The sequence below is a fragment of the Palaemon carinicauda genome, chromosome 32 (genome assembly GCF_036898095.1).
Source record: "Palaemon carinicauda isolate YSFRI2023 chromosome 32, ASM3689809v2, whole genome shotgun sequence".
Lineage (NCBI taxonomy): Eukaryota > Metazoa > Arthropoda > Malacostraca > Decapoda > Palaemonidae > Palaemon > Palaemon carinicauda.
Genome location: NC_090756.1, coordinates 22,491,628 through 22,504,127, shown reverse-complemented (window position 1 = coordinate 22,504,127; position 12,500 = coordinate 22,491,628). Strand labels below are relative to the sequence as shown.

General features: G+C 40.7%; 1 protein-coding gene across 2 annotated transcripts in view; it reads right to left on the bottom strand.

Annotated features, from left to right (window-relative positions):
• LOC137625318 (serine/threonine-protein kinase pim-1-like) overlaps nt 1-12,500 on the bottom strand; it is a 26,099-nt gene that overhangs the window by 12,997 nt on the left and 602 nt on the right. The window contains exon 2 of one of the 2 annotated variants that reach the window (XM_068356152.1): nt 3,078-3,218. The exons of the other annotated variant lie outside the window; for it this stretch is intronic. Within the exon in view, the coding sequence (XP_068212253.1) occupies nt 3,078-3,218 (141 nt within the window). The remainder of the gene's footprint in view (nt 1-3,077; nt 3,219-12,500) is intronic. 2 annotated transcript variants of the gene reach the window in all.

The following is a 12,500-nucleotide window of genomic DNA, read 5'->3' as shown; positions in this document are numbered from 1 at the left end:
ATGCCCTATATTTTACACCATGCACTAATTTCAACTAGATCTCTATTAAAGGGTTTAACAACCATAGAAGATTGAACCGAGGCGAAGAGTAGCATCATCTGCATATGCAACAAGTTTGTTTTCTACGCTAAACCACATATGCATATATAGTGTGAATAGTGAATGGCAGAAAACACTACCCTGAGGAACACCAAATATCACATTACTATAGTACTATAGTGACCAACATCAACTCTATTAACGTAATACTAATGCTATGAACAGTGATGGGTACAGAACACTACCTTGAGGAACAACAGATATCACATCACTATAGTACCATAGTGACCAACATCAACTCTTCGCAATCTATTAATGTAATACTAATGCTATGAAAAGACCCACCTACTCCCATCTGTTCTAAGTAAACAAGAGGCTCATGATTAACATTTTCAATAGCAGAAATAAAATCCAAGGCCAATAAAAAGCAAATGTCCTGACCACAATCAAGACATTTCTATACAGCATTGGAGATTGTAAGAAGGGCATTACATGCTCCGTGGCCATAGCAAAAGCCAAACTACAAGCCCAGGAACTACGTTACCTTCAGCATAACTATTTTCGAAGTTTTGCCAAAAAGGCCGGGAGCACACTAGCGACTCTGTGGCGCCACAAAGCCACAGCATCGTGTGGCGGGGATGTGGTCTCCCATAGGTTTCCATTGTTTTCAAAGCCACGCCACGCCTGTGGCGGGGATGAGAGACAGAGCCACAGTCGCTAGTTTGCGCGGCAAAACTTGAAAACAATGGAAACCTATGGGAGACCACATCCCCGCCACACGATGCTGTGGCTTTGTGGCGCCACAGAGTCGCTAGTGTGCTCCCGGCCAAAGACGTTCAAAAACTAAGATACTGGGATTATGGAAATTGGACGATAATCAGCAAGGTTAAGATAAGTCTTAACCTTGCTGATTATCGTCCAATAAACTACCTATAGGAGTAATATAACAATTTGGCAGCTAAAAAAATATCTACCTTGATATAAAAGATAAAATTGGATCTACACCTCCATAAACATCAAGATCCAGCAATTTCTAAATATCATGGGACCGAAGAGCTGAACTAGTTAAGCTTCAGGAAAACGGGAATGAGGAAGGAATTATTCATTACTCTACTTACTGTCAAACTGCCAAAAGAGGTTGCCTTTCCCATTGAACTACTCCGTAAATCATTCCTTTCAAAAAGACCATTCAATAAGTCGCTCAATTTATAACCATTCAATAAATTGTCTTATTTAAATTGACTATTCAATAAACCTCCCCATTTAAAATCACTGTTCAATAGCAATTGGCTGCCCCATTTAAAATGACAAGGTGTCCCATTTCAAAAGACTATTCAATAAGTTGTCCCCATTGCAAGACCATTCAACAACTGGCCCCATTGCAAGACCATTCAACAACTGGCCCCACTGCAAGACCATTCAACAACTGGCCCCACTGCAAGACCATTCAACAACTGGCCCCACTGCAAGACCATTCAACAACTGGCCCCACTGCAAGACCATTCAACAACTGGCCCCACTGCAAGACCATTCAACAACTGGCCCCACTGCAAGACCATTCAACAACTGGCCCCACTGCAAGACCATTCAACAACTGGCCCCACTGCAAGACCATTCAACAACTGGCCCCACTGCAAGACCATTCAACAACTGGCCCCACTGCAAGACCATTCAACAACTGGCCCCACTGCAAGACCATTCAACAACTGGCCCCACTGCAAGACCATTCAACAACTGGCCCCACTGCAAGACCATTCAACAACTGGCCCCACTGCAAGACCATTCAACAACTGGCCCCACTGCAAGACCATTCAACAACTGGCCCCACTGCAAGACCATTCAACAACTGGCCCCACTGCAAGACCATTCAACAACTGGCCCCACTGCAAGACCATTCAACAACTGGCCCCACTGCAAGACCATTCAACAACTGGCCCCACTGCAAGACCATTCAACAACTGGCCCCACTGCAAGACCATTCAACAACTGGCCCCACTGCAAGACCATTCAACAACTGGCCCCACTGCAAGACCATTCAACAACTGGCCCCACTGCAAGACCATTCAACAACTGGTCCCACTGCAAGACCATTCAACAACTGGTCCCACTGCAAGACCATTCAACAACTGGTCCCACTGCAAGACCATTCAACAACTGGCCCCACTGCAAGACCATTCAACAACTGGCCCCACTGCAAGACCATTCAACAACTGGCCCCACTGCAAGACCATTCAACAACTGGCCCCACTGCAAGACCATTCAACAACTGGCCCCACTGCAAGACCATTCAACAACTGGCCCCACTGCAAGACCATTCAACAACTGGCCCCACTGCAAGACCATTCAACAACTGGCCCCACTGCAAGACCATTCAACAACTGGTCCCACTGCAAGACCATTCAACAACTGGCCCCACTGCAAGACCATTCAACAACTGGCCCCACTGCAAGACCATTCAACAACTGGCCCCACTGCAAGACCATTCAACAACTGGCCCCACTGCAAGACCATTCAACAACTGGCCCCACAGCAAGACCATTCAACAACTGGTCCCATTGCAAGACCATTCAACAACTGGCCCCACTGCAAGACCATTCAACAACTGGCCCCACTGCAAGACCATTCAACAACTGGTCCCATTGCAAGACCATTCAACAACTGGCCCCACTGCAAGACCATTCAACAACTGGCCCCACTGCAAGACCATTCAACAACTGGCCCCACTGCAAGACCATTCAACAACTGGCCCCACTGCAAGACCATTCAACAACTGGTCCCATTGCAAGACCATTCAACAACTTGCCCCATTTAAAGACCATTCAATAACTTGCCCCATTTAAAGACTATTCAATAACTTGCCCCATTTAAAGACTATTCAATAACTTGCCCCATTTAAAGACTATTCAATAACTTGCCCCATTTAAAAACTATTCTATAAGTTCTATCACCAGAACAATTTATTTATGCCAATCTGTAGCAACTAGTTTGTACAATAGATCATCAAAGAACACGAACATAAGCTATTAATCACAACTTACCTCTCCTTAGTCGCATTGATCTTCTCGGTATGTTATTTGGTATAACCTCGCCGTCTGTGAGTCGTCTGATCTCTTCCATTGGAATGACAGGTCTACCAGGGAGAGAAGATTCTTGTTTTCTCAGATTTCCCTTCAACGTACCTAAATCATTTTTACAGAAAGTTATTAATCACACTTCAACAGCACTACAACACTGGTAACAAAATCACTACTAGTCTTTGTATGCTCACTGGACTGAGCACGCACTTTGGTAAAAGTTCCATCTAGTGTAAAACCTAACTTCCCTTCAACGTACCTAAATCCTTTTTATAGAAAATGATCATTACTCACACTTCACACTTTAACATGACTACACTGGTATTAAATTCACTAGTCTTTGTATGCTCACTGGACTGCGTGAGCACTAGGTAAAAGTTCCATCTAGGGTAAAACCGAACTTCCCTCAACGTACCTAAATAATTTTCACAGAAAATTATTATTACTATCACTTCACACTTTAACAGTACTACACTGGTATTAAATTCACTAGTCTTTGTATGCTCACTGGACTGCATGAGCACTAGGGTAATGTTCCATCTAGGGTAAAACCTAATTTCCCCTCAACGTACCTAAATAATTTTTTACAGAAAATTATTATTACTATCACTTAACACTTTAACAGCACTACACTGGTATTAAAATCACTACTAGTCTTTTTACACTCATAAGACTGAGCGAGCACTTGGGTAAAGTTCCATCTAAAGTAAAACCTAACTTAAGTTCAACGTATCTAAATAATTTTTCCAGAAAATTATTATCAATCTTCACACTTTAACCGCAATACACTAGTATTAAAATCACTGATCTTTGTACGCTCACTGGACTGAGCAAGCACTCTGGTACAGTTCCATCTAGGGTAAAACCTACTGAAGTCTTAACAGCCTAACGGAATATCTATGCTTCACTGAGAAAGATAACTTTTATAGTAAAATGGCTTCTTGGAGAAAGACTATGGATTACGTTGTCGCTGCTGCAGTAATCTAGTCCTGCATCTGCATACTACTCAGTGAACAAACCTGCGTAGCTAAGGTTTGCAAGCTATCTTAAAACAGCTGTACAAAATTATATTTATTGTAAATTAAGGAGACCTGATCTAAATAAAACCCTTAAGGTTAAAATATCAAAACTTTAATACTTTTCCAAATGGAATTTTAACAAATGTCAAGCCAGATGGGCTTGGGGTAGTGACAGCAACTAACCTAAAAATCGTACAGTATTTACCTGACCTGACGGGTAAATAAGCGTTTTATAAAAATTCACTGAAGAATTTCTTAACGACCTTCGTTATTGGTTTCTACTTTTAATATGAATAAATAATTCAAAATAATATGTCTTAAGAAAATGCTACATAGACTAGGAGATTAAGGCCTATTAGAATTTAAAATTATTGCCGCTCTGGTTGAACAAATCTTGTTAGAACATTGCATCAAACCACATTCAGGATATGGCCAAGATACACCTCATATTGTAACTAACTCCTATTCCATAGTTTTATCTTTGACCAAGTGTCATCTGGATATTAAGTTTTGCTACCTCAAGTACATTACTATCTTTTATGCTAATTGATAAGTGCTGACAGTTTCATATCCCTATCTTATGTGTTCAATAAAGGCAAAACCTTTGGCATCAGCAGGTTCAACTTGTGTGGATCCGACATTAATAGAGTATCACAAACTTATAAAAGTGCAAGGGTTAAAATTTCCAAGGATCTACAACACGCCTCCCCTCTTTCTTTCCACTAAGACGTACCTGCTATAGGGTCTTTATTAAGACCTCCCACTAAAGTAAGTAGGAACTTAGTTTTCCAAAATGAATAAAAAAAGAGAACTCCCTGGAAGAGGTACACCTTAAATGCTGAAGAAAAAGTGGCTGCTGATTAAGAGATTAGGAGAGACTATTTGTAAATGGCAAAAATCTTCCTTTGTTACCTCATTCTTGTTAACCATTACCACCACCCAATCCTCTCAAGAACGTATTTGGCTAATAGAATTATCAAGATGCAACATTAGCATTGATTACAGCACGCAACTCAATACAAACAACAAACTTAACCCAAAAGTGAAATGAACATCACCCTTCCTGAAGGGTACCCATGATCATCTTAGACTAAGAGGCTTCATGGAGTTATCACAAGAATAGTTTTCTTTAGAAATTTAAATATCTTTAGTCAGTAACAGAAAATATTTAAAACTACACTATGTACTATTCAACAGCATTATGTACTGTACCACAGTACAGTAGACAGTATATATACATACGGACAGTAAAGCGCAGTACTGTTAAGTAACCAATCAACTTTTGATACAGTACTGCGCATTCATACACAAACACTTTACACTAGTACAGAACATTATAGGATCAGTCTAAAGTAAATAAAATGGATAAAATGTAAATACAGTCAGCCTTCAGTGTTAGTGGGTACTAGCTTTGCGGATTCTATCACTCGTGATACATAGAACTGTATAACCTATTAAATAAATAAACACGTATTTGCGGTTTCGCAACAAGTACACGCGGTCCTTTTTAAAACTGACCAGGCTCCTTTGCGCCCGGCCTGCTTTGCGCCACTGACCTCCTCTGTCCAGCAGAACATCCCATCTCTCTCCGACTGCCTCACTCTCACATCTCTCCTTGCATGTGTATTTCCCGCTTCACCCTACAGTATTTTGCCCAAGATGATCCTTGGCTATTCACCAGACAAAATGCTGCAACCCCAAAGAAGTCTTTCCAAGCCAGCAAAGGCTGGTTTGGCAAGTTTAAACGGCATTTTGGCATCACAAATGATAATATTACTGGGGAGTTGGGCTCTGCAGACCTTGAGGCAGTGGTAAGTTTCCCTGACGAGCTTCAGAAAGTCATTGCAGAGAAGGGGTACAAATTGGAATAGGTCTGGAACATGGATGAAAATGGTAAGGATGAAAAGAAACAGCATAACTAACTAGTAAGGAAGTGAAGAGCTTCATAAACTAATATCAAGTGTTAAAAGGTTACCGATATGCTGCTGATAAATACAGACGTCAACGCACGCATATACGACTATTTATTCATTCATATCCTAGACACCTCTTATCGAATCACTTCATATGTCAATTGTCTAAACTAAGTTGACCTTTTAAAATATTCTTAATATCTCATTTTGCCTTTGTATCAAATTAAAAGCTCTAGATAGAAACGACTGGAGAAAACTAACCGAGGCCCTCTGCATCAAAAGGCGTAGGAGGAGATAATGATGATTGGGTTAGACAACTTTGAATACCCTACATTTTCATACATTAAAAATCTTATTTCACCAGGAAAACAGGAATATAGCCTAACCTAAGGTTCCTCAAACAACCCTCAACTTAACTTGGGATGTCATGTCATTAACCTGTGGGAGAGGAGGCTTACTCCCTGTGTCTCCATCCAGAAGACCATGTGCATACCTTAGCTTAAGTGCCATACCTTTTCTAATTGGAGCAGTCAGGGAAAGTGGTGGTATAGCCAGTGATTTTCACTTTCTGGAAACGTAAACGTTATGGAGGATGTCTGACCAAAGATCTGGCAATGTGGGAATATGATTATCCACTACAGTAGGATCATCTTGTGATAGAGGGAGGGCGTAACCCTTTTAAGCGGCATTGGACGTATTTTACGTTGTCATTACCAGATTTTTTCCTTAATATTTACATATGAAAATTAGGTAAAATTTAGTTAGTCCCAACCATCTTTGCTTGAAAAAAAAACATTCTTTCCCGTTAGGTTTTTTGTTTTTGTTTTACAGTACCCTGAAGATATTACCTTCTGCAAAGTAAATTTTCCCGATTACCAACAGCCAAAATAACGCCCAACCGTAATGGGGCAACCCCAGGTAGTTATTGGGGTTTTGGGCGAGATAAGATGAAAAATAACGAATTACAGAATAGCATAGAAACCAAGAAAACAAAAAAAAAAATCGAAGAAAAAAAACTTAATGCAGAAAACAAGAGGGTGAAACAACACATGCAGACTAACTGCCGCAGATATCTTTCAAAGCACCATTAACTCGGGTCAGTTTTCTATTAAATGCAAACTTCTCTTTTTAACATGGTTCTATTTTAAACGGGGAAAACATAAGAACACCAGCTAACCTAACCTTCCCCACCTACCCTAACCTAGTAGCCGTATCCTTAAATACTGGGGGTGGAACTTTTTCAGAAGTCAAATTAGATCCAAATGGAGGTTCTATTTTAAAAGGTTAACAAACACAAGAACACCAGCTAACCTAACCTTCCCCACCTAACCTAACGCTAATGTAGAGGCCATATCCTTAACTACTGGGGGTGGGACTTTTCCAGAGGTCAAATTAGCTCAAAATGTAGGTTCGATTTTAAAAGGGAAACAAACACAAGAACACCAGCTAACCTAACCTAACCTAGAACCCATATCTTTACTTACTGGGGGTGGGACTTTTCCAGAGGTCAAATTAGCTCAAAATGTAGGTTGGATTTTAAAAGGGAAACAAACATAAGAACACCAGCTAACCTAACCTTCCCCACCTAACTTAACCTAGATGCCGTATCCTTACTTACTGGGGGTGGGACTTTTCCATTGGTCAAATTAGCTCAAAATGTAGGTTTGATTTTAAAAGGGAAACAAACACAAGACCACCAGCTAACCTAACCTAACCTAACCTAGAACCCGTATCCTTACTTACTGGGGGTGGGACTTTTCCATTGGTCAAATTAGCTCAAAATGTAGGTTTGATTTTAAAAGGGAAACAAACACAAGACCACCAGCTAACCTAACCTAACCTAACCTAACCTAACCTAGAACCCGTATCCTTACTTACTGGGGGTGGGACTTTTCCAGAGGTCAAATTAGCTCAAAATGTAGGTTTGATTTTAAAAGGGAAACAAACACAAGAACACCAGCTAACCTAACCTAGAACCCGTATCCTTACTTACTGGGGGTGGGACTTTTACAGAGGTCATATTAGCTAAATATGTAGGTTCGATTTTAAAAGGGAAACAAACACAAGAACACCAGCTAACCTAACCTTCCCCACTTAACAACCTAGATGCCGTATCCTTGCCTACTGGGGTGGGACTTTTACAGAGGTCAAATTAGCTCAAAATGTAGGTTTCATTTTAAAAGGGGGAAAAAAAAAACACAAGAACACCAGCAAACCTAACCTAACCTAGATGCTATACCTACTAGGGTAAAGTTTTGGATTCAACCAAATTGGGAAATGTATTATATTAATATATTTTCCTAGTAAAGCACGTGATAACAAAACACTTCTTCTCAATACATTATTGTCGCTAATGCATACTTACAGAGAAAAAAAATATTTCAGGAATTGAAGGTCTTGACTTTTTCTAAGTTTAGTGTTTATCTTTCCATGGGCACGCAAGGTAGCTCTTGTTCGTTTGTATATCTGTTTTCATCTTACTTGGCTCCTCCCCATTGCGCAATGTGACAACATTTGCTTGAATGCGCATTTGCTCCTCCCACTAATGTCACTCCTCCAATCAAAATACTACTGGGTTCTTTTCAAGGGTTATTATTGGACGATTCATTGGTCTCTCAGTCTTGTTTCAAGGATCTGTTTTTCGTGCAATATAACATTGTAGACGACAGTATTTTGTTTTTTTCCCTATTTCATTATGGGAGAAACCCGTGATTGTCGTTTGTTTTCGGTTTTAAAAAGTTCCGGTTTCTATATTTTCTTCACACGTCACTTGACTGTCATGGATCCTCCGGTACGGTTGTGTGAAATATGTCGATATTCCTATTTCGATGTGATCGGCAGATTTCATGGGAATTATAATGGAACTCCTGAAGTAGTGAATCGTTTTTTAAGGGAGCATTCCGTATTACCTTCAAGTGTCCAGTGTGGTAAATGTGATTCGGCTTTACATTTTCGTGAGGATAGACATGTGTGGTATTGTACCAAATCTGTAAAAATAGCTAAAACGCGAAAAAGACGTTTGTGTAATTACACTGTCAGTGATTTTAAGGGAACTTTTCTGCACGGGTCCCACCTTCCCCCGTGGAAATTAATTTTATTTGTCAACCATTGGTTGCATAAGTGTTGGGACCACCATTTCGTTATAAAGGGCCTTGGTATATCTTCTTCTACTAGTGTAGACTGGAGAAGCTTCTGTTCAGAAGTAACTGAATTTTGTTTTGATAACCAAGAGCCTATTGGTGGTGATGGTGTAATAGTGGAGATTGACGAATCTCATTTTGGTAAACGGAAGTTTGACCGTGGAAGGCCTCTAAGTGATATATGGGTGTTCGGAGGTATTGAGAGGGAGTCCAAAAAAACATTTATTGTTCCTTTAATTGACCCTTTACCGCAAAAGCGTGATGCAGCTACCCTCATCCCTTTAGTTCAGAAATACATTAAACAGGGCAGCATTATTGTGAGTGATAAGTGGCGGTCTTACAATTCTCTGGCCTCTCTGGGTTACGATCACCGCAGTGTAAATCATTCCAAGAATTTTGTGGATCCTTCGAACCCCGAAACCCATACACAAAATATTGAACGGCTTTGGCGGGAGGTGAAGGAGTGGATACAACGCCCTGGTAACCGTTGCGAATATTTCAGGCAGTATTTGTCCCGGTTCATTTTTATACATAAATACCCTGAGGAGGAGCTGCTCAATCATTTTTTTATTGCAGCCAGTAAATTGTATCCTCCCCAATCAGAGGCTGAACGTATTCCAGTACTTGATGATTCAGAAGAGGGTCATCCACAACCTTCCACATCTTCATCGTCATCTTCCGTTTAAGGTAAGAAGTGATTTAACAAAATATATATATTCAAATTTACCCCTGGTTAAAGGGGGGGTCGCAGGGGGGGCGAAGCCCCCCCCCCGGTAGGGGTACAGGGCCCCTAGGTTAGGTTAGGTGGGTTTGTTAGGTTCTGTGGTGCCCTGAAAATTACTGTGGCCTTAAGGGGGGGTCGCAGGCTTCGCCCCCCCCGGTAGGGGTACAGGGCCCCTAGGTTAGGTTAGGTGGGTTTGTTAGGTTCTGTGGTGCCTTGAAAATTACTGTGGCCATAAGGGGGGGTCGCAGGGGGGGCGAAGCCCCCCCCGGTAGGGGTACAGGGCCCCTAGGCTAGGTTAGGTGGGTTTGTTAGGTTCTGTGGTGCCCTGAAAATTACTGTGGCCTTAAGGGGGGGTCGCAGGGGGGGCGAAGCCCCCCCCGGTAGGGGTACAGGGCCCCTAGGTTAGGTTAGGTGGGTTTGTTAGGTTCTGTGGTGCCTTGAAAATTACTGTGGCCATAAGGGGGGGTCGCAGGGGGGGCGAAGCCCCCCCCCCCGGTAGGGGTACAGGGCCCCTAGGTTAGGTTAGGTGGGTTTGTTAGGTTCTGTGGTGCCCTGAAAATTACTGTGGCTTTAAGGGGGGGTCGCTGGGGGGCCCTACCCCCCTCCCCCCGGTAGGCCTAGTTAGGGGTATGGGGGAGGGGTGCTGGAACATTAATTATTCATTTATTGCAATTATCATTCAATGCCCCAACACCCTCCCCCCCCCCTTCCCCCACCCAAAACCCCGGTTCCCAAAGGGTGTCCCCCATAATTGGTGGGATGAACTAGGGTATACATAGTAAATCTCTAAATCGGTTGGTTTGCAGTCAAAATAAACGTTAAATTCATTGAAACCACACTATTTCTGATGCAACAAATATATTTTTATTGCATTTTTCCAAATTTGGCTGAAACTAAAAATTTACCCCTACTAGTTTTCCAGATCAAATTTGCTTAAAATGCTAAAAAAAAAAAAAATGCATTTAGTCAAACTGTGGAAAAAACAGCAAAATTTCACCTCTGCATATATAAAATTTAAAACTCTAAAAGTTTGCCTAAGTTTTCAAGCTTTTCACAAATATGGATATTTTATGTAATATACACCTACAGGAAAATTTCAACATTTACAGATATAGTATTAGTCACCAGACACCTATTTAACATTTACAGGTGCAGTGTTAGCCATGTTTTTTTTTCATATCCCTTAAAAACACATCAGTTTTAAAAAAAGGTATGTTAAAGCTCTTAAGATTCCTCAATTTTCCTTTATGAGTAAAGCACACAATTGCCTTAAACAATTCAGTGAAAAGTTGGGGCACAAGGAAACTGTAAAACCCAGTTAGTTCTTTGGCTTAAAACCAACCGACACACTATGATATTTAGGCTTGCAGGTCAGATAAGTACTTGGTTAGGTTAAAATTTCAAATAAAAGTTTTTAAACTAGTACCGGATTCTCACTGGTGGCAAACTAACCTAGGTATTTACAAACTGGCCAAAAAATCACTACCCCTTTTGACTGATTTAAAATGTTTTATTTTTTAATTTTCCCAAGTTTTTTTTTTTTTTGCCACTAGGATCACCTAATACCTTTGAAATAGAAAAGAAGGGATACGCGAAACTTAGCTTACCAAGAACCAATCAAAAGAAGTGTTTATAATGTCCAAATTCTGATTGGTCGATTCTTAGTACAGTCTGGGCGCACGGGAGTGAAGAGCCTTTCACGCTTGCTCAGTACAGGTTCAAGATAAAAGCAACCTTCGGACCTACATCAGACTTTTGGTCCTTCATCAGATCTTTGGACCTACATCAGACCTTCGGACCTACATCAGACCTTTGGTCCTTCATCAGACCTTTGGACCCACATCAAGACCTTTGGTCCTTCATCAGACCTATGGGCCTACATACGACCTTTTGGACTTAGTGTATCAAGACCTTTGAACCTACATTAGACCTATGGGCCTACACCAGACCTTTAGGACCTACATCAGACCTTTGGATATAGGTAAACAGTTCTTTTCACTAAGGTCTGAAAATAACAACACGAGACCCAGAACTATGAAGTCTTGAAAAATAAAGACGCAAGAAAAACCTGAAGACTTATCTTTTTAGAAAGTGTTATAACTGACCTGAAAACTATTAAGCCTGAATACAAATGCTAACGAAATAACTGATAAGATACAGAGCAAAATATTAACTGGAAAGAAATTATTTTCACACACCAAGGCCCGCCTGAACAGACTTTATTGTCTGATGGAGGGCGAGAAATAAACCCGTAAAGTAAACTGAAAACTTCTGTTCTCCAAGTGCTTCGATAGTGCGGATTTGACAATAAACAAGCTTTATACGTTGTGAAATGTTGAATGCTTTCGAACGAACATAATATAATGCCTGTAGAGAACTTGTAAAGAGTATGATTCCCCTGCTGTATAGGACAACGAAAAGCAACTCTTTTTAAAAGTAAAGTAAAGTAGATTTACACTATTTTCACCTTTTAAAGGTTAAGTAAAGTGAATTTAGACTATCTTCACCTTTTAAAAGTAAAGTAAAGTAGATTTAGACTATCTTCACCTATTAAAAGTAAAGTAAAGTAGATTTAGACTATCTTCACCTTT